This window comes from Zingiber officinale, chromosome 6A, assembly GCF_018446385.1.
Source record: "Zingiber officinale cultivar Zhangliang chromosome 6A, Zo_v1.1, whole genome shotgun sequence".
Taxonomy (NCBI): Eukaryota; Viridiplantae; Streptophyta; class Magnoliopsida; order Zingiberales; family Zingiberaceae; genus Zingiber; species Zingiber officinale.
The window spans coordinates 144,171,115-144,196,797 of NC_055997.1; the positions used below are offsets into that span (position 1 = coordinate 144,171,115).

At 35.9% G+C, this 25,683-nt stretch overlaps 4 protein-coding genes across 4 annotated transcripts; 3 read left to right on the forward strand and 1 right to left on the reverse strand.

The window, feature by feature from the left end:
• The first annotated feature begins 1,356 nt into the window (after positions 1-1,356).
• On the forward strand, positions 1,357-2,883 carry LOC121998466 (putative disease resistance protein RGA3). Its single transcript, XM_042553410.1, has one exon. The coding sequence runs from the start codon at positions 1,471-1,473 to the stop codon at positions 2,881-2,883; it is 1,413 nt and encodes a 470-aa protein (XP_042409344.1). The 5' UTR covers positions 1,357-1,470.
• Positions 2,849-7,935, forward strand: LOC121998465 (putative disease resistance protein RGA1). The gene is made up of 3 exons (XM_042553409.1): positions 2,849-5,237; positions 6,062-6,384; positions 7,432-7,935. The coding sequence occupies exon 1, from the start codon at positions 2,982-2,984 to the stop codon at positions 4,947-4,949; it is 1,968 nt and encodes a 655-aa protein (XP_042409343.1). The 5' UTR covers positions 2,849-2,981; the 3' UTR covers positions 4,950-5,237; positions 6,062-6,384; positions 7,432-7,935.
• A 7,304-nt stretch (positions 7,936-15,239) lies between these two features.
• Positions 15,240-17,292, forward strand: LOC121998467 (protein TIFY 10a-like). Its single transcript, XM_042553411.1, has 5 exons — positions 15,240-15,533; positions 16,318-16,474; positions 16,548-16,750; positions 16,826-16,883; positions 16,957-17,292. Exons 1-5 carry the CDS (start codon positions 15,407-15,409, stop codon positions 17,084-17,086), a joined length of 675 nt encoding a protein of 224 aa, XP_042409345.1. The 5' UTR covers positions 15,240-15,406; the 3' UTR covers positions 17,087-17,292.
• Positions 17,293-17,678: 386 nt separating this feature from the next.
• On the reverse strand, positions 17,679-18,656 carry LOC121994528 (ethylene-responsive transcription factor ERF018-like). Its single transcript, XM_042548531.1, has one exon. The coding sequence runs from the start codon at positions 18,503-18,505 to the stop codon at positions 17,906-17,908; it is 600 nt and encodes a 199-aa protein (XP_042404465.1). The 5' UTR covers positions 18,506-18,656; the 3' UTR covers positions 17,679-17,905.
• Positions 18,657-25,683: the final 7,027 nt, after the last annotated feature.

The window sequence follows — 25,683 nt, forward strand, 5'->3', positions numbered from 1 at the left end:
TAATGTTATATGCTCGAAATAAACATAGATGTAAGATATTATTTCATAAGGAATTTTATAAATGTTGAATCTTGGGTATTGTAGAGGCGAGGATGAAATTATTAATATATTAATCAAGTCTTTTAATTTTTCTATATTTCAAATGCTCACACAACTAGTTGGTATTTCTAGATGAAATTTTAAAATTTGAACTCTTATGAAATTGATTATTACATCAATTTAAAGAAGGGATTATTGATAAAATTTAATGTTGATGATGTAGTGGATAAATGAGTTGACAAAGAAAATTATCATGGGTTAATTAGTGGTGAAATATACTAGTTATAAAAATTATCCTTGTTCAATATATTTGACATAATGGAGTTAGTGGATGAAGGATAATGAGATGATAGTTAAATTGTGGAGTTAGTGGTTAATATTAGTGGTATAAATGAGTTAAGTCGTTCGTGAGTAGTTCGGTCAAAATTTGACTCGAGCTCAAAGTTGATCAATCTCTAGTTGAGCTCGAGCCAACTGGATTAGAAATCAAACTGAGTTCGGGCCTAATTATTACTGACTCGGTGGCTTGTTGAGCCAAACGAGCAATAATAATATATATTTTTATAGTATATAATATATAATATATTAATTTATTTATTAAAAAAATAAAAAAATAATAAAAAATTTAAACTTGAGCTCGAGCCCATAATTAAATATCGAGCTCAAAATCAACTCTATGGACTTAAGCTAGTATAAATTGAGTTGAGCCGAGCTCGAGCCTAGGCTATCTTGAGCTCAGTTCGATTCGTTTAACACCCTAGTTAATATTAATAAGTCAATGGAGTATAATTAAGAGTTGCTAAATTAGTAATTTTTATATGAACTTATAAATAGACGATTTGTTATGAATGAATTATATTTAAAATTATTTTATCCTCCGTGTCTATCCTCCTCCTTTTACTATTGTGTAAAACTTTTGGATTTTATAACACAAGATACCCAATACTATTTACCCTTCTAATTATGATCGCATTGCTTAATCCGTTTAAACTAAAATATAATTCTTTTAATAGATCTCTTAGAAATCTAATGAGGCCTAAAATAATTACATGAAGCGTTTCTTTTCAGCAACGGACTTGGAAATTTGTTATGAATGCTTGCGGCGTTAACGACGCAGATTTAATGAATACCCACATCACTGCCATGGCCAGCTGGAATTTGTAAGCAATCTTATTGGAGGTCCAACCATTTTTAATAATCCAACTCATAAAAAAAAGAAAGACTTGAAGCAGGACTCGTCGGCCTGCAAATTATTAAAGAAAGACTGGAAGCGGGAGTCGCCCTGCAAATTATTGGAGACCCCGACTCTTTTTAATATGTAATCCATCAAAAAGGAAGACTTCATTTATTTATTGCTTCTCTTTTCCTTCTCCTCCAAGCTGCTAGCCAGATCCACACCAAACAACTTGCATCCTTAATTCATCCGGAGCTATGGAAGCAGCTTTAGTAACTGCTGCGTCTCGCTTCATGGTCCAGAATGTGTCAGATCTCCTCCAACTCGACGAGAAACTCAAGGCGATAACTGCAAGTAACAAAACGAAGATGAAGAAGCTCAAGGAGTTGTCCGCGATCATTGACGCGGTGATCCAAGATGTCGACTCCCGCCCTTTTATTGATGCTGCTGTGAAGAACTTGCTGACGAAGCTCAAATACTTGGCCTACGATCTCGAGGATGTTGTGGATTACTATGACACCACAGTCTCGCAGAAGAAGCAGAGATCAAACACTTCTTTAAGGCCGGTGCGTGATTTCTTCTCTCCTAATAATCAAGTTGTGTTTAAGAGTAGGATAGGTGGCATGATAAAAGCCATAACAGAAAGTCTGGATTCTATTTTGCTGCAAAAGTCCGTTCTTCTCGATTTGCCACAAAGCAAGTCGGAACCACGTCTCTACAGAGAGACCCACTCCCGCAATAGCTTTGTTGTTATAGGGAGAGAACCAGAGAGGAATAAGATTGTCGACTTGTTAACAAAGGATGATGATGATGAAAGCAACCATGGCACAGTGAAGGTCATTGCCATTGCTGGGATGGGTGGCTTGGGGAAGACTACACTTGCTCAGCATGTTTTCGATGATGAGAGGGTGAAAGCTCAGTTTGAAAATTCAAGAATGTGGACAGTTGTTGGGGCTGAATTTGACCCTGCAAAGGTAATGAAATCTGTTTTAGAAGCAGCTACTGATGCACCAGTCAACATCTCACAAATAGATTCAGTGAGACAGAACATAGAAAAAGCACTATCTGGGAGGAAATTTCTGCTCGTTCTTGATGATGTCTGGAATGAAGATCCATTAAAGTGGGGCATACTAAAAGCAGCCTTGACATGTGGGGTGAGGGGAAGCAAAATTTTGCTGACAACCCGTAACCAACAGGTGTCTAAAATTATGGGCTCATCCAATACCACCCACCAATTACAACAGTTGTCCCAAGATGATTGTCTGTCCTTGTTTCAACAATTTGCTTTTGGAGACGAAGCAGTGGATCAAAAGCTGGTGAAAATTGGTGAAAAGATTGTTGAGAAATGTGGCGGTGTGCCCTTGGCTGCCATATCTCTTGGTAACATGCTCCGTGGCACTCGAGATGAGACTTATTGGTCCTCAGTATTGAAGAGTGAAATATGGCAACTCCGAGATGAGGAAGATAAAGTGTTAGCTATACTAAAGTTGAGCTATGACACTCTCCTCCCACGGTCAAAGAAGTGTTTTGCATTTGCCTCCCTATTCTCAAAAAATTATAAGATGGCAAAGGATGAACTGATAAAACTATGGATAGCAAATGATTTTGTACGCTCGGACAAGAATTTTATGCTGAGACAATTGGCAACAACGTCTTTGATGAACTTGTAAATAAGTCGTTCTTTCTCTCAGCATCTATTAGGAAGCGTAATTATAGAGATTTTTCCTGGGAACCTTCCAATGAGCTTGATTGTGAAGATGCTTGCACAATGCATGATTTGATGCATGATCTGGCACGATCAGTATCTGCAAATGCATATTGGAATTCTGATCAAGACTCGGTGGAAGATGTTGGAAACAGAACATATCATGTGCAAATACAAGGAGGAGAGGAATCAAGCATGGCTCAGGTCTTAGGCAAGAGACCATTGTACTTGCGCACCTTTATGGCCCAAAATCCATCATCAGGTTTGAGTATCAATCTGCTTGAAGTCTTCTCAGAACTGAAATTTTTGCGGGTGTTAGATTTAAGTTACAATCACATCAAAGAGGTGCCGACGTCAATAGGAAATCTGATACTTTTGAGGTACCTCAACTTATCTAACAATAATATTGAAGTTCTACCCGACTCCATAACCCTTCTCTCCAATTTACAGTATCTCAATCTCAGTTTCAATGAGGAATTTCAAGAGCTACCAAAAAAGTTAGGGAATATTCAAAACCTTCGGGATCTTGATTTAACATGTGGTTTTTTTGAAAGTGATTTTAGATTGACACACATGCCTAGTGGATTATCTCGACTTACTAATCTTCGAAGTTTAAGTCTCTTTGTTGCTGGGGACAGAATTGGTGCATGCTCAATTATAGAGCTTGAGGATTTGAAGCTTCAAGGAGGAATGGCAATTAAATTTTCCAAAAATTTTACAAATTATTCTTGTGGTGGAAGAAAAATCTTGAAGAATCAAGATCTTAATGCACTGTGGATCGAGTTTAATAATTCAGACAGATATGACAAGGACATGTTGGATGATCTTTGTCCCAACACGAGTTTAAAGCAGTTAACCATATCCAACTATGGGAGTCCACAATTTCCAACATGGTTGATGGAGTCACAATTGCCAAATTTGGTTGAAGTTAACCTTCAAAACTGCTTCAGTTGTGAACATATTCCTTCGTTTGGAAATCTGCAGTTTCTTAAGAAGCTTGACTTAAAGTTTATCAGTGACATCACACATATGGGTGCTGAGTTCCATGGGTACGGAGGATTTCCTTCCCTTCAAGAACTCTGCTTGTCTTCAATGGATAATTTAGAGGAATGGTCAGAGTCTCATGGTGTCGATGAGTTGTTCCCTAAACTGCAGCTGCTGCAGGTTTTCGATTGTTTCAAATTGAAAAGTATGCCGAGACTTCCTACAATCCAACACCTTGATATATCATTCTGTAGTGGGAGCCTACTCTCATGTATTGGAAGGCTAACTTCTCTTTCTGTTCTCAGTGTGGATGGTATGAATGACATGACATCTCTTCCAAGTGACTGCATCAGAAACCTCACATCTTTGAAGGAATTAGAAATTATAAATTGCAGACAACTCCAGTATCTTCCTGGGGATGAAATGCAGCACCTAGAAATGCTTCGTTCGTTAACCATTGACAATTGTGATAATTTGGCATCCTTCCCTTCAGAAGTGGGGCGTCTTAGTTCTCTTTGTTCTCTACAGCTCTCAAATTGTCCAATTATAATATTGCAGCCACAAGAACTCATACAAATCTTGAATTCAGTAGATGAGTTCGAAATAGAGATTTGTAACAAGAAAGTCAATTTACTTGGGCAACTGCAATACTTGCACACTCTCAAAGACTTGTCTCTATGCGGTGCACATGATCATAGATCAGATAACTTTACTTTCAGAATTCCAAAATTAAGTATTTGTTGTTGTGATGAATTGAAGTCGTTGATGATAGCAGAAGCAGCAAGTCATACTGTGCTAGAAGGTATATGCATAAATGGAATCTCCAATCTCACGACCTTGCCTGACTGGCTGCCGCATCTCAAGTCTCTTCGTTCACTAACAATCGAGAAGTGCCCACGATTAGAAAGGGTGCCAAGGGATTTGAAGGATCTACCTAAGTTGAGTGAATTGATACTTATCAATTGCCCACAGCTGGAAGGAAGATGCGAAAGGGAGACAGGCGAAGATTGGCCTATCATCTCACATCTGCTAACTATTTTTATATAAGCTCCTCAACTTAGCCGATCATCTCACATGTATCACACATTGATATTTTCATAGGCTCCTTAAAAAAAAACGTAGTACTACTGCCACGTTAGCAGCCCCCTCATGAACGTCCCACGCCATTGAGAGGGAATTCAACAGAAATCCAAATTGACAAGTGCATGAGGTTGAAATTCTCTGTTAAATTTTGATACCCTGACTACTACAGTCATTATCCGTGCACTTACCAACTGAGCCCGCCTGGGACCTATTTTATAGGTTCCTCAGATTCAGCCGAACATGATTCCAAAGGTAATTTTGAAAATCATTTTAATTGAATAAAACAATAGATCATTATATTATATGTATTTCTATAGTTGCATGGCTAAACTGCTTCTTTATTGGGATACAACATGATTTCTTTTTCTTTTATATAAAAGTTTTTTTTTATTTAATTTAGTTAACTATTGAAAAGTGATAGTGTTCAAACTCATGCACTTAAAACTAATCTTGATATGATAATTTAACCGATCGAGCAGGTTGTTCTGTCCGGAAAAAAAAAAGGTAGAATCTTAGAGCTTTCAGAGTTCTCATAAAAAAAAGCCACTTATTTATAATTCTTATATCTTGATAAAATGTACCGTAACAAATTTATAAGCAACACAAATGTATTTGTAATTCAAATGTGATAATACTGATTGAATACTCCTAAAATAATTGGTAAGATGATATTGGATAAACCTCAAATCACTTATATAATATAGTATTGTTACCATCCTTTTTAATAAGATTGAATTATTTCCTGGGAGGCTGAGCATGAGATCATTATTGCTATTTAAAGGTACATCTGTCGTGGATTATGAAGTTGTTCACGTATGTGATTTATTATATGTCACATTATGACTTACTCTGTTGTTGGATATATTATGATTTTTCTCTTTTTAAGGATGTTTACTATGTTATATAGGAAATTTTTATTTTTTTATAGTGTATAATTATGCAATAATTAAATAACATAAATTTTCTGTATAATTATTATGTTTTCTATTTTTTTCACATGCTTATTATTATTATCCAACAAAAACAAAACAAAACCTTATTTTTGGTCACTCATCTGGAGCTTGGTGTTCTTCTAGCTGCTGTGGTAGAGGACAGGGTGCGTGGTTGACGTCTGATTTTTTCTTGGTTCCGGCGCTGCCATTAATAAGGATCAACGCCGTGCCACAGCTGCAAGTAAGGTCTGGTCCTGTTTTTCGTCCGGTGGTGTTTAATTTGTGCAATTTTAGCGCAGTTGGGAACAGGAATCAACGTTGAACACAGAAGCATCCGAGCGTGCTGTGGCTGCGATAGCAGAGCTTGGGGAGAGGGGAGGTGGACAGCTCGATGTGCAGGAAGGGTACGCCTCACAGCTCCTTCCAATGTCTTGCTTTCCGAGAGTGCTGTTATCCTTGCTGTGGAGGTGAGATGGAAGTTTCATATTGAGATTTTCATTGAATTTATGTTCTTCCAATTAATTAGTTTCTTGCACATCATGCTATTTAATAATCAAGCAAAGAATGCACATGTGAGAATAGTTGGGTGAAACCATTTTTTTCAATTACAAAGTTGGAGATCTTTGTCCTAGTTTCTTGTTCTTTTAGAAGGAAGTTGAGAACACTTTAGCACCATTGTAGATTTCTGTCTCAATACTAACATGGGGGAAAAAAATCACCTATTGTGATCCTCCGACACTAAAAATATCTCCCCACGATGAATAAAGTCTCTTGGTCTTTCACAAGTGATCTAATATGTTGCTGAACCATCACAACTGTGTTTCACAAGTGAGCCCTTGTGATGCAGTTTACTCAGAATTTCTCTGGAGCAACGATTTAGGATATATGTGAAAGATGAGAGGCATGTTTTGTATGGGTTGGTGACTTTCACCAGGATAGAAAGGCTTTAGGAACTGCTCGGACAGATTTATTTGACAAATCACCATTAAAATATAAACTTTTTTCCTATAACAATGCTTCCTGTTAGAAGTTACAACTAACATGTGCTTATTCTGTAGTTATGCTGCAATAAACTATAATATTTGTGTTATTTCAATTTAGGAGCTGATTCATAAACTGTAAAGCAACCACAGCTTGCAAGAAGTGAATAACTGTAACAGATTGTGGAAATATCATTATGAAGTTAGCAAGTTTCATGTTTGCAATTTTTTGCTAATGATTCACGCTCCATGTGATAGTCATTGGGTAGACCCTATCAAGAATAGCATGGTTTTTCTTTTAGAGAAACAAAACTTCTTTTTCCCTTTAGCTAGCTAGTTATTCTTTGGTTAAGCAACACTCATATTGGACGAAAGAGTATATATCCATTGGTTCCCTTTATTGATACTATCTTCCTATTTATTTTTGTTTCAAATAGGTCGTGTGCTCTTTTGTCTTGGAAAGTTATATAGTTAACCATTGACATGGTTTTAGCTTTACTCATGCCAATAACATTTTGAATGGTTTGATTACAGCATATGTTGTCTTTCTTGGTGCCAACTCCATCCGTTGGTTCTCCAAGGAACAACACTTTGTGATACGCTCCTTCACAGAAGTTGAATACTGAGCTATAGCTGCCACAATTACTCGGTTGGATTCAAAATTTGCTAATAAGAGCTTCTCGCATGCATACAAAGCGAATGATGTCACCAAAGAAACTGTTATGTGGCTTCACAGTCTAGGAGTCTCGAACGATGCCACCAAAGAAGCAAAATTTGTGTACTTCTTGAGCTGTTTTTCCATTGTTCTCCAAGAAAATCAACAAACATGGCGAGTTCATTTGTTTCCCCCTCTTGATGTTGTCTTAGTCCAATTTCTTTGTCTTGCAATGTATAAATGATCATATATGATAACATAGAAACGATAACACAAGTGCTCACCAGATAACACAAGTGCTCACCAGTGCCGGTGTAATTTATTAGCATAGTTAATCTGTAATTCATTAACATATTTCATTGTAAATTCTAAGCATTTGATCATTTTTCTATCTAATACCAATTGTGGATATCATTTGTATCTAACTGAATCTTTGCAAATCTATAATTCAACTAATGTTCATTGTTAAAGATTAATTAATGTTTAGATGAATCATTTAATATTACATTTGCTTTTTTTATAAAAAAAAAAAAGAAAGAGAAGCATTGATACATCTGTTACACAAGAAACTGTGTCTGGGTTAGGCGCGTGGCCAACGGTCAGCTTCCGCAAACTTTATTTGCTTCACAATTTCTATCTCATATTAAAACTCCCCTTGTTTTATCCTTAATTATAATAGTATTAAAATCACAAATTCAAAAGGCTCATTACAATTTAAATTTTAATTATGTCAACATAATGCTAAACGTTAGAGCGTACATTATTTTACAAATCAATTTATGCACCATAAACTTAATGTCTTTAGAAGTTGTGTGTTGAAAGTAAACATGTGAAAACACTTATACTTTCTAAAAAATGTCCTTTAAAATTTGAAGACCAAGCATTTTCCTTACGGTAAATTATAAAAGGGCGTACTTAAGTTTGTGAATTAAAAAAAGATATTATACTTTAGTATTTATCAAAAGGCACACTTAATTTACTAATCTTTCTATTTTAATCTTCAATCATTACTCTCTTCTCTTTCCTCTTACATATGTATATAATTTCTCTTTTCTTTTCTCGTACATATGCATGCAACTTCTCTTTTTTTTCCTCTTTCTTTTGGATGTATGCACGCATTCATATTAGGCTTGATATTTTTCATTTAGGCCCACGGGCGTTAGGTTTTGCTAATTTTTCTGATACATTTTAATACCTCCGGAGAAGCCGAATATGCAATGGACGACACTGTTGGGTTCTTTACAATCTTATAAATTCACAGGACCAGAACTAGATCCAATCATACATGTCTAAGTCAATTAGTGGATTTTGGCCCACTGATCGATCTAGAGACCTTAGAATGCAACTATTTTAGATTCTATGGATTTTTGAGACGGTAAGAAATTCACTAGTATCGTCCATTGCATAATTCAACTTCTCCAGATGTGTTAAAATTTTATTAAAAAAATCGACTAAAATATAAATCTATTCATATCAAGTCCACGTTAAGCCTGATATTTTTTTATATCAGACCCAGGCTTGATATAAATGGATTAAAACATTTAAACCTTTCAGACAAACTCTTGTTCTACTTTTTCCAAAAATCAAATAAATGACAGCCCACCATCACAAACAACCTATAAAAATTTATCATTTGGCTCATAAAGTCCAAAAGAGAAAAGAGACAAGCTTATATGCATCTTTAATAGGATAACATTGTTGAAAGGTAAAAATTTAACAGAAAACAGATAATAAAGCGCATGATAAAGTGCAGAAAGTTACTGAATTGTAACAACTCTTCCAGATAGCATATAATCAACAAGGATTTCAATTGATGAGGGTTGGTGTAATATTCTCTAGGTTAAGGTTGACTTGGTTGACTGAGCTTGATTTGAGTCAAGCTCGAATCTTGATGTTAGGTTTCGATGTTTGACAGTACATATAGACAACACATGAAGATTGCAGGTGCGATTGTTCATGTGGGGAGATTGTGAAGGAGAGTCAAGTAGGTCAGGATTTACTGGATACTTGACTGGAAATCCTAGTGAGTGAAGCTAGGTGAAAGTCCTGGTGAGTGAAGTCAGGCAGTTTGGAAATCCTAGTGAGTGAAGCTAAGTGAAAGACCTGGTGAGTGAAGCCAGGCAGTTTGGAAATCATAGTAAGTGAAGCTAGGTGAAAGTCCTGGTGAGTGAAGCCAGGCAATTTGGAAATCCTAGTGAGTGAAGCTAGGTGAAAGACCTGGTGAGTGAAGCCAGGCACGAGGAAACCCAGATGGGTCAAGGTTGACCAGACATCTGGTGCAAAGTCCAAGTAAGTCAAAGAGATTGATCGGATACTTGGCATGTGGAGAAAAGTCCAAGTGGGTCAAAGGGATTAACCAGACACTTGGTGAGGGAGTCCTGGCAGGTCAAGGGTGACCGGATGCGAGACATGATGTACCAACAGGTCAAGGGTGACCAGATGTTGGTTTTAAGGGACTTTTGGACTTGATTGGGCAAGTCCACATGGGTTGGATCGATCAACCGATCGATTGGCTCATGCCCAATCGATCGGTTGATCGATTGGGAGAGTGGCATTCGCACAGAACAGCTCTGGATCGATCAGCCGATCGATCCAGAGCCCCCAATCAATTAGCCGACCGATTAGGAGTCGCGATTCTATGCGATAAGCCCTGGATCGATCAGCTGATCGATCCAGGCCAGTTCCCAGAGCACAGAGGCGCTCTGGATCGATCGGCCGATCGATCCAAAGCCTCTCCGATCGATTGAGAGCAATCCAATCGATCGGGATTCGATCGTTGGCGTCGTATTTAGCCGTTGTCGAGCTGTTTCTTCGCGAATATATGCACTGTTCATCTCCGATTTTTACAGCAGCTTCTCCACAGCGTTCTTCCACTCTCATCGCCAGTTCTTGAAGGATCTTGGAGAAACATCCAAGTCAAGAGGCGTGACTACAACAAGAAGAAGAGGCTAGGGTTTTCATTGCATATCTTGTAAGATATTTTTTGTATTTGTCTTCCCTTGCTTTCTTATTGTATTGAGAGTATTGTAGGGCTTCTTCGCCTTCGGTAGTTACTGAAAAGGAGTGTTTACATAGTGGAGGGTGCGTGAGTGTGTGAATCCTTGGATTAGTTACCTCTTCTTGAGGTGGATACCAAGTAAATCCTAGAGTTAGCATTGTGTGATTGTTTCTTTGTATTTTTCGCTACATATCTTTGAAGAAACAAGCAACGACGAGCACGAGATCGCGCTGAGCTATTCTCCCCTAGCTATATTTTGGTCCCAACAATGAGTTTAGATATTGTATATTTGAAGTGAGAAAACTAGCATATTAAAAAGGAAATTAAATTGACTTCCCAGTAATTGTGCAAGATAATTTAGTTCCTTCATAAAAATATATTTATATGGTGTGGCTACAATCACAGTCAACTTTAGCCTTATAATTATTGTAATGCCAAAAGAGACACTAATATAATGTTTTAAATTTTTTTTAAAAAAAATGTATTTCATTTCCGATTATACAAAAGTAACTAACTCCTAAATCTTGAAAAGAAACATTCAAAGGTATCAATTATATGAAGTAATGAAAAGGTAGATTTACAGAGAAAAAAGGTTCTATAAAGCCTTGTAAGCCCTCAAGTACAACACTCCAGCGATATTTTTTAATCATAATTAATAGATAAATGATTAATCCACTATCAAAGTGATATTCTTTTAATCATAGTTAATGTATCATATCAGGTTCAACGTGAGCCTATATAAAATCATATCAGGTCCATATCTATATCATATTCAACGTGAAGATTTTTAATAATTATTTTTTATTATATTTTAACATATTCGAAAAGCTAAAATAAATAATGGATATCATATTTGAATTCCTTATAATTCTAGAAATTTACATAAATTGAAACGGGTGCAATCAGAACTCTCTAGGTCCATTAGTGGATTTTGACTAAAATCCACTAATAGACATAGAGAGCTCCAATTGTACTCATTTCAATTCATGTGGATTTCTAAAGTTGCAAGGAGTTTAAATATATTATCCGTTATTTATTTCGACTTTTTAGAGATGTTAAAATATAATAAAAAATAATCATAAAAAATCTTTATATTGAGCCTGATATGATACATATCAAATCCACGGATCGATTTTCTTACAAGAAAATGAAAAATCCACCTTAGAAGGGACCATTAACCGTATTGTATTCAATCTTCATTTAATAACTTAGAGAAGCTTCCATCTCATGAGTCTGTTTCATTGTGATATTTTTATCGGTCTAAATCTCAATTAGCACAGTACGTAAGTTCGTTGTGTTTATGAAATATATTGACGTTGCAGTTGAAACATTCACACACATCTGCATTGATGCTTGATTGGAGTTTTACATCAACCAACAAAAGAGAGTAAATTAATTAAGTGGATTGCATTTTTAATTAATGAAGACTAAATTAAATGGTGTTTGACTAAATTTATTAAAAATAGCTTATAAATTTGTACAACTTATAAGTTATTTTAGGAGCTTATAAGTTGTTAGATCTTATTTTAAAAATAAGTTGTTAAAGTGTTTGGGTGAACTTATTACAATCAACTTAAAGGTATTGATGTGTTTGGTATTATAAGATCTTTTTATTAATAAAATTACCAAAAAGTATATAATACTATTAATAGAGGATTTTTGAGATTTTTATTAATAGAGGGTTTTGGGTGAATTTTTGCACCGGGGGAGAGAAAATTAAAAAGAGGCATTGGCCGAGAAGCGTTGGAAGAAAAGTCGGCGGAAATAAAAAGATATTAGGCTTATAAAAATTTATGGAGGATAAGATGCGGATTTATGAAATTATATAAGGATATTTTAGAGAAAAAAATTATTAAAATAAGATCTTTTTTAAAAAAGTAGGGTCTTCCATACTTTTTTAAAAACAACTTATAAACTCAAAAATAGCTTATTTTGACAACTTATAAATGTTCGAAAAATTTTTTACCAAATAAATTTGAAGAACTTATAAGCTCCAAAACAACTTATAAACTATTTTAGAGAGCTTATAAGCTTAGCCAAACACCCTCAAATTACTAATCATATTTAAATACATTAAGCATTAATGTATTAATTAATTGGAATGAAAAATCTTAATAGCTATTAATTATTGTAATTCAATTTGTTAACCACATGTTTTTTTTAATAAAATATTGTTATCAAGTAGTGGTAGAAATATTGTTTTAACTCCTTAACACTTTTAATTAAATAAAATATTAAATGATTATATATCAAAATCTGGTGCTAAATTATTAATAATATTTTCTAAAAACAATGTATTAACAATATTTCAGGAAATAAATATTATTTTTTAATATAATAAAATTTGGTCCAATGACTGAGTTGATAATGAATTAAAAAATTATATGCAAAAAATTATTTAAAAATAGAGTTGACATTTTTTATTGATTTAATAATAAAATAATAATTCTATTATACTAAAGTAAATATTTCTGAGGATTAAGAATTTTTACTAAAGATATCCAAAATTAGTTGTTTATAAAATAAAAACAACTAAAAATAATAACTATGATTTTATCTGTACAATGAACAGTAAGTGGATGAATCAATAATAACTTCAACTTTAATTCATCATTAACAATATTAAAATTTGTTTATAAAATATTATAATACTATATAATTAAGTTAGACCTATTTTCTAATTTGGGATGACAAAATCTATATATTTTTTAACCTTATTCTTTGTAAAAGGGTAGAAAATTAAAGAAGAGGAAGAAGAAAGGATAATAGAATTTTATTTTATTAATCGCTAACCGGATCAAACTAAGAATTTAATCAAAGTTCTTCTGGAACCCTCCATCACTTGCTTCATCCCTGCACTAATTTGAAAGTAAAAATTAACATGAAGTATTGCACAGGAAATGAAATAGGCCACGTTGAGTCTGATACATATCAAGCCCAACGTGAAGATTTTTGATGTTTTTTTTTATTATATTTTAGCACATTCGAGAAATCAAAATAAATAATGGATAGTATATTTGAACTCCTTGTAATCTAAGAAATTTACAGAAATTGAAATGGATAAAATCGGTGCTCTTTAGACCTACATTAGGTTTGATATGATACATATCAAGTCTAATATAGAGATTTTTAGTAATTCTTCTTTATTATATTTTAATAATTTTGAGAAGTCAAAATAGACAATGGATAATATATTTAAATTTCTTGCAACCTTAGGAATCCATAAGAACTAAAATATGTGCAATTGAAACTCTCTAGCTCCATTTGTGGATTTTGATCAAAATCCACTGATGGACCTAAAGATCTTACATTACATCTATTTCAGTTTATTTGGATTTATAGAGTTACAAAGAGTTCAAATATACTATCAATTGTTTATTTCAATTTCTTTAAATATATTATAAAAAATCAATTCAATTTTATAAAATGTTATTCATACGTTATGCATACATAAAAAAAACAAAGGGAAGAAAGAGAAGAGAGAAGAGTAAAAATAAATAAGAAGTTGTATGCATAACAGAGAGGAAAAAAAAGAGAGAAAAAATGGTAACGGTTAAAAAAATTAGATTTATCATGAATATAAAATAAGAAATGCGCTTAAAAAAAATACCTCTTTAATAAATACTAAAATAATATACATATTTTAATCAATTAAAAATTTAGATTAGTCATTTAATAAATTGCCGTTTACCTTATGCTCCGAAGCACCCTGTGGCATGTGATATATCATGAGTGCCTTAATGTTCTACTCTTTTTTTATTTAGATATATATTAAACACTGTCGGTGCTTTTATCTCTCTAATCAACATCATCACCACCTATCAAGTCAATTATACTCTCTCTTATAATACATATTATCTCGTGTCTTTATCTTAAGAGCTAAGACTAAATCCCCATAATTTATCCTTGTGAAATCGTCCGAGAGGAGCCGTTAAAGTAACGATACTCTATCTTATAATGATAATAAACAAAAAAAAAAAAAAAATTATGTCTTCTAAAACCTTCCCAAAAATCTTCATAAAATTGATAAAATTTTCATTTCATATTTCAAATTATATGCGTCTGATTTTCAGCCGAGGCAAAGTTGATCATGTAAATTTGAATGGCCAGCAATATTAAACTAATAAATATTATCTTCTAAAGATTCCCATTCAATGGACTTTGTCCCTTCAATGTCACCGCATCTAATTCTTTATTTATTCTTAATTTAAAAAAAAAAAAGAGATGCATGAATTTTATAATATAATTCATCTTTGACCTTATTAGTAAACGAACAAATATGGACCATAAAATTGGCGTGTATTAGTATGCTGTGAAAAAAAACTTTTTAAGTTGACTTAGAGGTAGATATTAAAAGAAAATAATTAATTAATAATAATACTCACTAAATTTAATAAAATACATGTTTTATTTTAATTAACAAATTTATATCGATTTAATCAAACTTTGGAAGTCTCTAAAATGAATAAGAAAATCACCAATTCGCTTAAATACTCTTTCGGTCAAACCTCAAAATTAAAGCAGGTGCCGCCCGCTGCCCGAAACTTTCGGTCACCGATTTCCTTTGTCGGCCACGTTTTCATTTCGTTAATTAATTAATTAATTTTATTTTTTCCGTCTGTTTTCTCCACTACTATAAATAAAGCACGTTCTTGTTACTTCATTTTTTAAAATGTTTTTTACCAATTTTATTATTGTTTTTCTCTTCTCTCAAGAGTCAAAGTCCCACCCACCGCACTGCGATCCAGTTCACCGCTGCTACGACGAAGCAAAACCCTAGGAGGCTTTAAAAGAGATCGAGCAACCAAAAAAAGGGAACATTAATTCGGCGTCGAATTCAACTGAAGGCGAGCTCAATGGTGGAGGAGAATATGGGAAGCAAAGAGGAGTCCAGCTTCTCCAGGACGTGCAGGCTGTTGAGCCGGTACTTGAGGGAGAAGGGCAGCTTGGGAGGCCTTCCGCCGCTCGATCAACGGCCGCAAGGTGAGGCTTTTTGTCACGGATTTGCCACTTTTGTTCGGTTTTCTGTGTTTTCAAATTGGGGGGAAATTAGTTGATTGCTCGTGTTTGGTTTGGGGATTCCCCGCTGAAGCTGTGTTTCGGTGTGATCGCCCAGTTTTATCTTTGAAGTTTCTAATTTGGACAGTGAAATCACCGATCTTACTACTTATCGGACTTGCCTACTTTGATTCTGCAAAACTTTTTACCTGAACAATTGATTCACCCAAACCTACCAAAATGAGCTTTTTTTGCTTCCTTTTTTTATATGGGTCTTTCCCTTTTGTATGCGAGCTTATGAAATTTCGTTGCAGTTATTCTTGTCAAGTTTTTATTCTGCAAATGTTTCGATTTTAAACAACTGATTCAAACTAGTTTATCTGAATGATTTTTTTTTTTCAAAAAGAAATTATTCATGCAAGCTTGTCAGTGAGTTGCAGTTTCTCCCAATAATCGTTTTTTTTTTAAAATTTTCTCAAAGGCGCCCCAAATTTAAATTTCTTTTCTTTTTTATAATTATCTCTTTCTCATTTTCAAAATAATTTAGAAAATTATAAAAATATTTTCACAAAAATATTTTTATTTATTGACATGAACACCTTTGATGATTTTCGACCCTTTTAATTTTTTCCTATTCAACTTTGGCCACTTGATTTTGTCCAAATATTTCTCTTTCACTTTCTCTTTTCCTGATTAGTTTGCCCTTCAAATTAATAAGCAGGCCAGTGGTTCAAAATTTTCTGAGTCAATTTCTTGTACTCGTTATCAGGCAAATCTAGGGAACCCAAAACCATCAACTTGTTTCCAAGGGTAGATGTGCTAGAAGAGATCCAAACACAGATCAACCAAGAGAAAACCTCTCACATATCCTTGAATTTTTTCCCCCGACAATCAACACAAGGACCTGCCAATGCCTTAGAAACCAAGTAAGAGCAAATTGACATCAGTATGTTGCTGAGTACAAAATTGTCTAACTTGATGTTATGATGAATATTTCAGGCAGATGGAGATGAACCAGCTCACTATCTTTTATGCCGGCGAGGTGCTTGTTTTCAACAACTATCCCGCCGACAGAGCCAAGGACCTGATGCAGATGGCAAGCAAAGAGAGTGTTGCAGCTCAAAATTTCAGCTTCTCCACCCCTCACATTGCAGCTGCTGGAGCTGAGTGCAATTCCAAGCCTGAAACCAAGCTGGCTCAGGGTCAGTCGATATCAGTTAACAAGTATAGTTTGAGAACAATTTGCTCAGTGTAACAAGAATCTTTATGGGTTGTAGATATGCCGATAATGAGGAGGAATTCCCTGCATCGGTTCCTCGAGAAGAGGAAAGACAGGTTAGTAATGAAGTTATATGCTGGTGTTGGCACACAATGAAACTAAATAGCTCTCTTTGCTCAAATGTTTCAGAATCCATTCCAAGTCACCGTATCAAGGCAATCCTTCTTCATCGGTGAATGAGGCAAAGATGAAATCTAGCGAACCTTGGCTCAACCTAGGCAGACAAATCTCAGATCACAGTTCAGATGCTAGCAAATGACATGGAAGACTGGTCTCCAGTTTCCGCAAATTTAACCATGTGGAGGAAGAGTTAGATGTGCTATTTGTTGTTTGTGACATCCATTATGATCCTCTTTAGTTTTGTTGTGATAATGAAAGAGAGAATATCACTTCTTTGTTATTGATGTGGCATATACATATACAATTGCAAGATTAAGTTACGTTTTTTCCAATGTTACTTTGAAATTTGAGAAAGGAGATTATGTTTAGCCAAATAATTCTGCGCATAAGGAAATAAAAATAAAAAAAAAACTCAGTGGATTGATAAATAATGGCGACTCTAGAACAAAGTTCAGAGTATATGGCTAGTCTTGATATCCTTGAGATTTATGTCACTTGAGTGTGACACTCTCTGCCCTAAAATGTCGACTTACCTTTTGCTACTGGAGTTGGAATTTCTTGTTAAGAGAATTATAAGAGACCGAAAGAAAACTGTGTTGGGGTAGCATAACAAAATATGTAGTTTAGTTAAATACAATCTTATGCAGATCCAATCCAAGAACAAGTAAATCGAATCAAATTAATACATTATTTTTTGAATTTGGATCTCAAATTATATAACGAATCATTTCCAATTACAATGTATAAGAGAACAGCAGACGATTAAAGAATTGGAATTTATTTAGTAAGTAGAAGAGAGAGAGAGAATGAATCCGGGCCAAGTTGCTGGCCATGGAGCTCATCCTTATTTATTATAAATAAGTAATAAATGAATTAATTAAGAATAAATTAATGGTAATAATGAATAAATAAAGCATTCTTTAGGTTTATGCGCATGTCTGCTCTAAGCCTGATTCCTTCAGAAGCTCCACAGAGACGAATCCACGCCGCCGTGATCGGCGGGAGGCGACTCCGGCTCCTCCGAGACGAAGCCGTACATGAAGCCGTCGTCCATGGCGATGGGGAAGTCGACGCATTCCACGTCCGGCGGAGCTTCCCTTGACGAATCCATGAACGACCAGTCCAGCGCTTCCTCTGATCTCCCCGCCGAGGACTCCCCCGACGGAGAGTCTGAAGCCGGAGAAATGGAGAGACGCGGGGGGAGGATCGGGGAAGGCGGGGTGCTGGCGGCGTGGAGGGCGGCGGCGGCCTGGATTTGCTGGAAGCTGAGGGGCCGGACGGCGGCGATGCGGGGCGGGGGGGATTGGGGGAAGTTGAGGCGGGCGCGGCTGCCGCGGAGGCAGGCGGAGGCGGCGTCGAAGGCGCGGGCAGCCTTCTCCGCGGAGTCGTAGGATCCGAGCCAGATCCGCTCGCGGCTGTTGGGCAGGCGGATCTCCGTCACCCACCGCCCCCATTTCCGCTGCCGCACTCCCTTATAGCGCGGCTCCCCTATCTCCGCCGCCGATGCCGCCGTGGACGGCGATCCACCACCGCCTTCCCTCTCCTTCTTCTCCGACATTGAGTAACCGAGGGCTTCCGGATTTTGGCGTTCGACGAAATACCAAATCGTCGAAATGGCGGGAAGCCGATGCCCGGTTTATATGCATAACACCGACCATGCGAGCAGCCGCATCGATCGAAAACAATGTCCCGTGCCTTATTCAAATGAGAGCAACCTCAATTTCGACCCAACTAGTAGTTTTCATCGTTTAGGTGGGGTCATTGTGGGGAAGGTAGGTGTCTTCTTGGGTGACACTCGAACTGTTAAACGAGACCACATCATATTCTAAGTGGTTCCGCCTCTGTGGTTCTGCGGTGCTTCGTGCGGGCTTCCTTTATATCGCCACGCCGTCCTTGTTTTTCTTATGCCGTCTCGTGTTTTCATTGAGAGACTCCAATCTGTTTTTTATTTTTTATTTTAAATTATAATTCAAAATCAAAATTTAACCCTACCATTTATGTGAGAAATTCAAACACTATATAGCTACTTACTAATTATCAGTAGGATTAACATTTATTATACAAATTTATAATAACTTTAGTTTAATTTTATTGGTTATATTAATTAGAATCCATTACTCATTAAACTTTTCTATTTTCCATTAAAGCATGAATGTGACATTTTGCTAAATCAACAAAGTTATCGTTATAACACATTAACTTTTTCATTATTTAGAATATATTCCTGTCAGAATTCATGTATGAACAAAAGGAGACCATTAGAAATAATTTCGAGCGAGCCCTTATTCAGCTATTTATAGTTAACCCAAGTGATTAGAAGATTAGACGAGTTTTTTTATTTTTTTTTCTGAAAATATATATCCGTCAGAAATTAATTTCTTATCTCATTATAATAAAATCTGGAAAGACTGCACTTTACTGATCCACGCAATTTCAGAATGTGTTCTTCATGTTAATTACCAAGAAGACTTTGTGTGTGAATATCTGCAGATTAAGTTTGACCTATATATCACTGTCCATTGTGGATGCATTAAATAAATGTTACAAAGTTTCCAAGCCGACATCCTGCATCCCGCTCAACAATAGTTACAAGCTTTGCCTTTTCCTTTCCATTAACAGTGCAACTAAACTGCGAAACTGGTGCTGTTCTTCTTAATTTGGCAGTATGCGCCAGTAGATAAAGTGTGGCATCTGCAGTTTAATGCATGCCTTCTGATATACAGAAGTAGATCTTGATCATCAAGCTGAGGAAGATACTAGGAAAGACCAGTATTCATATATGAAGATATTGGAATTCAACGGGGAGTACTTCTAGAGGACAAGTGCTCAGGGAATACTTACGTGAAGGGATTTTAGGTGTGTAAAGCATGTGTAGGATGCTGATAACAAGTTGGCACGAGAGGAGAGAGAACCAAAAACATAGAAAATGATTGATCATTTTGAAAAAAAAAAAGAAGTACGATGGCTTTTGGCACGGAGTGTTTAGTTATTTATGATTAAATAATAGGCGTTATGTTTGGTATTTAATTATTATTGTTATGATCATTACGAGTTGGACAGGTTGAATAGCTCCGATCACTTCATCATTGAGAATATAGTGAAAATCTTGAAGCGAAGTTAACGCAATACAACATAATGCTAATGAGTTTGTTTTACTTTGGCTCATCACCTGCCAAGACGACTACGTCCAAGGCTAATATAGTGTTTTACAACCTCTATTGATTTCCTCCTTTTTGGACAAAAAAGAAGGTGGAGAAATCTTCTACAATAATATTACAACACACAACAAAAAAGATGAAGCAAGAAGAAGTTATAATGAGTTAATTGAGGGATTTGATTTCTTCTTCAAATGGTTATTGATCCTGCCTATAAACATCGACAATTGAATTATCAGTGGGTTGGATTTGTTGTCAACTTAATCGTCAATCGTTGGATGACAATGAGGATATGATGATCTGACTTTCGGAGCTTGAATGAGGCAAACGAGAAGAAGAGGATTAGAATGACGACCAGGGGTTCCCCGACACAGCCACTCCGACGCTCGAGTTAGAGAACGAAAAGGAAGATGAATATTAAGATTTTGATGTACTTAGATGTGTGTTACCAAGGAGCTGGGAGGCTAAGGGGTTGGGAGGCCCGAGAGATGAGAGACCAAGGGAGTTGGGAAGCTAAGGAATTGGGAGGCTTGGGAGCTGGGAGATCAGGGAGGCCTGGGAGCTAAGGAGTCAGGAAACTTGGGAGTCGAGCATCGACTCAACTTCCCTCTAATAGAACCACCTCAGTAGGTCCCTTTAATAGAACCACCTCAGTAGGTCTCGCTAATCTTATTGTATCCACGTGGTGTCCATTGATCATCCTCCGGATCACAAGTCTCCTCTTCAAGTCTAGTCATAGGAGACAAGAGTCTGACTAACTAGATTGTTTTGTAATAGGAAGAATTCTAGCTGCCTTGACTACTTAAGCCACGTGACGGATCTATTGTATAATTATGAAGAGATTACACATTAAACATCAACACACCTCAGTCATTATGTCTTTAAATATAGCCATTCCTTTTAAGCATGTCGCCTGCATTATCCGCCTTGATTCCCTAGCCCAAAATGCACCAATGTGCTTTCAAGATTGGATCACATTAATGTGATATGACCTGCGACAGAGAAGACTAAGGGGGTGTTTGGTTTGCATTTTCCATGTTATTTTCTATTTTTATTTTATGAGAAAATGGAAAACACGTTTGGTTTGTATTTTTCACGTTTATTTTCAAGAAAAAGAGAGAGCATTTTCTAAGAAAACGAAAACATAGAAAAGTCATTTTCTGAAAAAATGATAAAATATGATTTTCTGGAAAATGAAATGAAAATGCAAATAAATCAAACACACCCTAAGTGTCTCTTACTAGGTAATGATTACTCTGGATTTTATTTGTTCCATGTGCTTGATCCTTGATATGCGTAAATTATATATACTTTTATGCATACTTTAACACACATTCATTTGTATTCTTTGAGTATGTTCTATGCTATTATATTTTTCTTTATCATATTTTCAGTATAATTACTCTTTTTGTTGGATATTTATTCATGTTTGATTTTTCTTGACAGAATGCATTTTCGGAGTGAAAACAGAGCTAAGGCGTACTTCAGAGCAATCCTAGAAGAGTAGCAAAGTCCTAGTAGTGCCCTTTGGCATGACCATGTGTCACACCAGCACTTAAGCAGAGTCGGGCCATGCCTGGAGGCACAATCGTGCCCCCTCACTAGAGAGCAAGCAAAGTCTGGTTGTGCCTCCCACCAGTAACCAATCTAGGGGCGACCGTGTGAAACTACATGATCGTGCCTCCCTTCCAGAGCCAGTTCATAGGGCGGCCATGCCCCAAGGCACAATCGTGCCTCTCCACCCGAGCTCATTCATGCTCTGGCCGTGCCCAAAGGCCCGACCGTGACACGGGCAGAGAACATGAGGGGCTCATGCTTCCTTGCTATAAAAGGCAATTTTTGTTGGATCGTGAAAGTCGATAGAAGGGGGGGGGGGAGATGAATATCGATTGAAAAATTCTCGTATCGAATTAGAGTAAGCACAGCGGAAAAAATAGAACAATGCTAACACAAACCAATTTACTTGGTTCGGAGCCTTGGTCGACTCCTACTCCAAGGTCTACACTCGTCGAGTGCTTTCGTTGGGCAATCACTAATAGTTCGTAAAATCAGATTACAATATTGAGTACAGGAACTATTAAAAACAATATCGACAACAAAATACAGGAAAGAAAAACTCTTAGCAGCACGTTGTCGGAGTAGTGTCGCAGGAGCACAACGCAGTAGAGCAGATATCGTTGTTGTTGTTGTGAATTGCTCCAGGACTCACCCTCCTTATATAGGAGGGTCCAAGCGCCCGGATCCCTTCCGGGCGCCTGGACCGTGACGTCGTCAGACCAATCAGCGCGCTCCAAGCTATCGAGGAAAACATTTGTCTTCCGAGCGCCCAGACCACCTTTCTACAGAAAGTCCTCCTGCAAGAAAGAGTTAGTCTGAGGTAAAGTAATAGTTTAAACTACCCTGCAAAACAGAAGTTTGTACAATAGAAAAGATTAGTAATTAGATTCCGTCTCCCCGAGACCGGAATCTAGTCACGATCTCAACTTAGATTTTTAAATAGATCTAAGTTGGATCGACGCCTAAGTTCCCTTCCCTGGAACACGTCCTCACAGTCACTCCCCTCCAATGACTTACCTTAACTTACCTACTAGACATCCGATCATCCCTTCGACCTGTCTGTGTTGGAATGTATACTAAAAGTCTAGCTTTTTGTATAAACATTTACTTAGAAATAAGAATCATATTGGTCAAAAATCTACATTTATAAGCTAAGTGTAGTTGTTTAATTAATTTATATTGTAGATAACATGGTGTGTGGTGTCACATACAGAAGATCATGTTATCAGTTTTTTATAAATTATAAATAGTTGCTCACGACTAAGATGGATAGGAACAAACCATTGGAATAGTCGTAGTGTAATTTGGTATTAGTTTATCTTTACTATAAAATTACACTAGTATACTCAGAGTGTATTGAGCTGGACCATTTAAGGTAAATTCTTTTTATACTAACTGAATAAAAGAACAAGACCTTTGCTATTATGGAAGTGTGTGCTCTTAATCATGATATAATAACAAGCACATATACTTAATATTTATTTCTTTGATTTATCAAAGAGTGCGATTTAGTTTGATAAATCAATAGACCCGATAAGTTGGGAAATGATATTATTTATATGGTATGTTGTTGATTATAGAATGAAACTGTGTCCTAGTAATCTAGGTTGATAATGTCCCTAAGAGGAGCTCATAAGGATTGTCATGTTAAACCCTGCAGGTGGACTTAGTCTGACACGACAATAAGGATGAGTGGTACTACTCTTGGACTAAGATATTAATTAAAGTGAGTTATCAGTAACTCACTTAATTAGTGAACATTCGATATCTTAAACACAAGGAGACTAACACACTCATGATAAGAAGGAGCCCAAAATATAATTTGGGATTGATGCGGTAGTTCAATAATAATTCTTTAGTGGTATGAATTATTATTGATGAAATTAAGTTGGGTGTTCGGGGCGAACACGGGAAGCTTAATTTCATCGGGAGACCAAAACCAATTCCTCCTCTTGGTCCCTATCGTAGCCTCTTATTTATAAAGTATTATACCCACCTTCTTACCCACCTTAAGGTGGCCGACCAAGCATAGCTTGGAGCCCAAGCTAGGGCCGGCCAAACCAAGGTGAGTTGGATCCAAGGGTGGTCGACCCTAGCTTGAACCCAAGCTTGGTGTGGCCGGCCACAATAAATTAAAAGGATTTTATTTTTTAAAAATCTTTCTTATGTGGAAGCCATGATTTTAAAAGAGAGTTTAAAATTTAAATCTTTCCTTTTATAGCTTTTTACAAAAGATTAAGAGAAATGTTTGATATCTTTCCTTATTTGTAGTTAAAAGAAAGATTTTAATTTTTGATAAAACTTTCCTTTTATAAAACCATCCTCATGATTTTAAAAGAGAGTTTTAAAATTAAATATTTCCTTTTATAGTTTCTACAAAAGATTAAGAAAAGATTTGATATCTTTCCTTATTTATAGATTGAAAGCAAGATTTTAATTTTAGAGAAAACTTTCCTTTTTGTAAATCATCCACATGTTTTAATAGAGAGATTTTAATTTATAAAAATTTCATTTTATGAGCAACCATTAAGGGAATTTTCAAAATAGAAATTTTTATTTAAAATTTTTGGAAACAAATTAGGAAGTTTTAATTTTGTGTTTAAAACTTTCCTTGTTTGGAGGGATTAAGGTGGCTGGCCACATATATAGTTTGAAAGGAAATTTTATTAAACTTTCCTTTCATTGGCAAAAAGAATAAGGAAGTTTTTAATAAAACTTTCCTTATTTGACAAGACCAAGGAATATAAAAGAGAGGGTAGAGGTGCCTCACCTCATAACAATATCTCTTTTTTGGTTCCTCTCTTCCTTGGTTGGTGGTTGACCCCTCTCTTCCTCTCCATCTCCTATTCTTCTTCCTTGGCCGGCGACATCTTCATCTCAAGGGTTTTGGTTGGTGGCCGGATTTTGTTAGAGGAAGAAGGAGAGATAGGAGGCTTTGTTTCTAGTATCCCTTGGAGCTTGGTGGTGGTGGCCGAACCTCATCTTCTCTTGGAGTTCTTGTGGTGGTTGAAACTTGCTTGGAGAAGAAGGAAGCTTGGGTGGTTCTCGTCTCGGTAGATCGTCACCCACACGACGTTCAAGATAAGAAGAGGAATACGATAGAAGATCAAGAGGTTGCTGCTTACAAAGAAAGGTATAACTAGTAATTCTATTCCGCATCATACTAGTTTTCTTTGTATAGATTTTGAAATACCAAACACAAGAGACATATGATTCTAGGTTTCAAATTTGTGATTCGAGTTTGTGTTCTTTTTTTTTTTTGATTTTGTGATTCGATTGTTCCTTTTGGTTAAACCTAGGGTTACTATAAGGAAATTAAATATTAAATTTCGTTGAAAGGCTTTGTCTAGGAAGTGGTGGATGCTCTCATACCCAAGAAGCCCTAGTGCCTCGCCATGTTTAACCTGGAAGCCAATCTCTGAAATTAATATTTAATTGAATTTGTAACATAGGTGGATTTGGATCAATAAGGTTAAATATCATTTGCGATCCAAGTCTAAACCTCTAAGAATAGATAAGTTAAATTTGGAATCAATAATGTTAAGTTCCGTTTGCGATTATAAATTTAATTTCTAAAGAACACAATAGGTTGTTAGGAATGGTTCAGGACTTGTACAAACTTTTTGTATAGGGGAACCGGTACGATATTCCCAGTAGCAACCAACAATTGGTATCAGAGCTAGGGTTTGCCTATGTGTGTTTGGTTTTCAGTTTAATTTTGCACATGTCATACATATTTTAGGCAGGATAATAGTAGGATATGCTAACTCTGTGGTTGCAAGCTCCAACTATTATGGCTTAATGTGATTGTGTGTGATTGAGCCCTTGGACATGTCAAGGACATTTTTATGTGTGTGCATGATTGTATTTATTAAATATAATAGAGCTATATTAGTTTTAGGATTTTATATTTTTGTTTCGATCTAGATTACATGTATATTTCTTTGTGGAATATAGGATCGATATATGTAAAATTCTATTTTTGTCGCGGATCGTATCCTTGCGAGGCGTGGTACTATTTGTG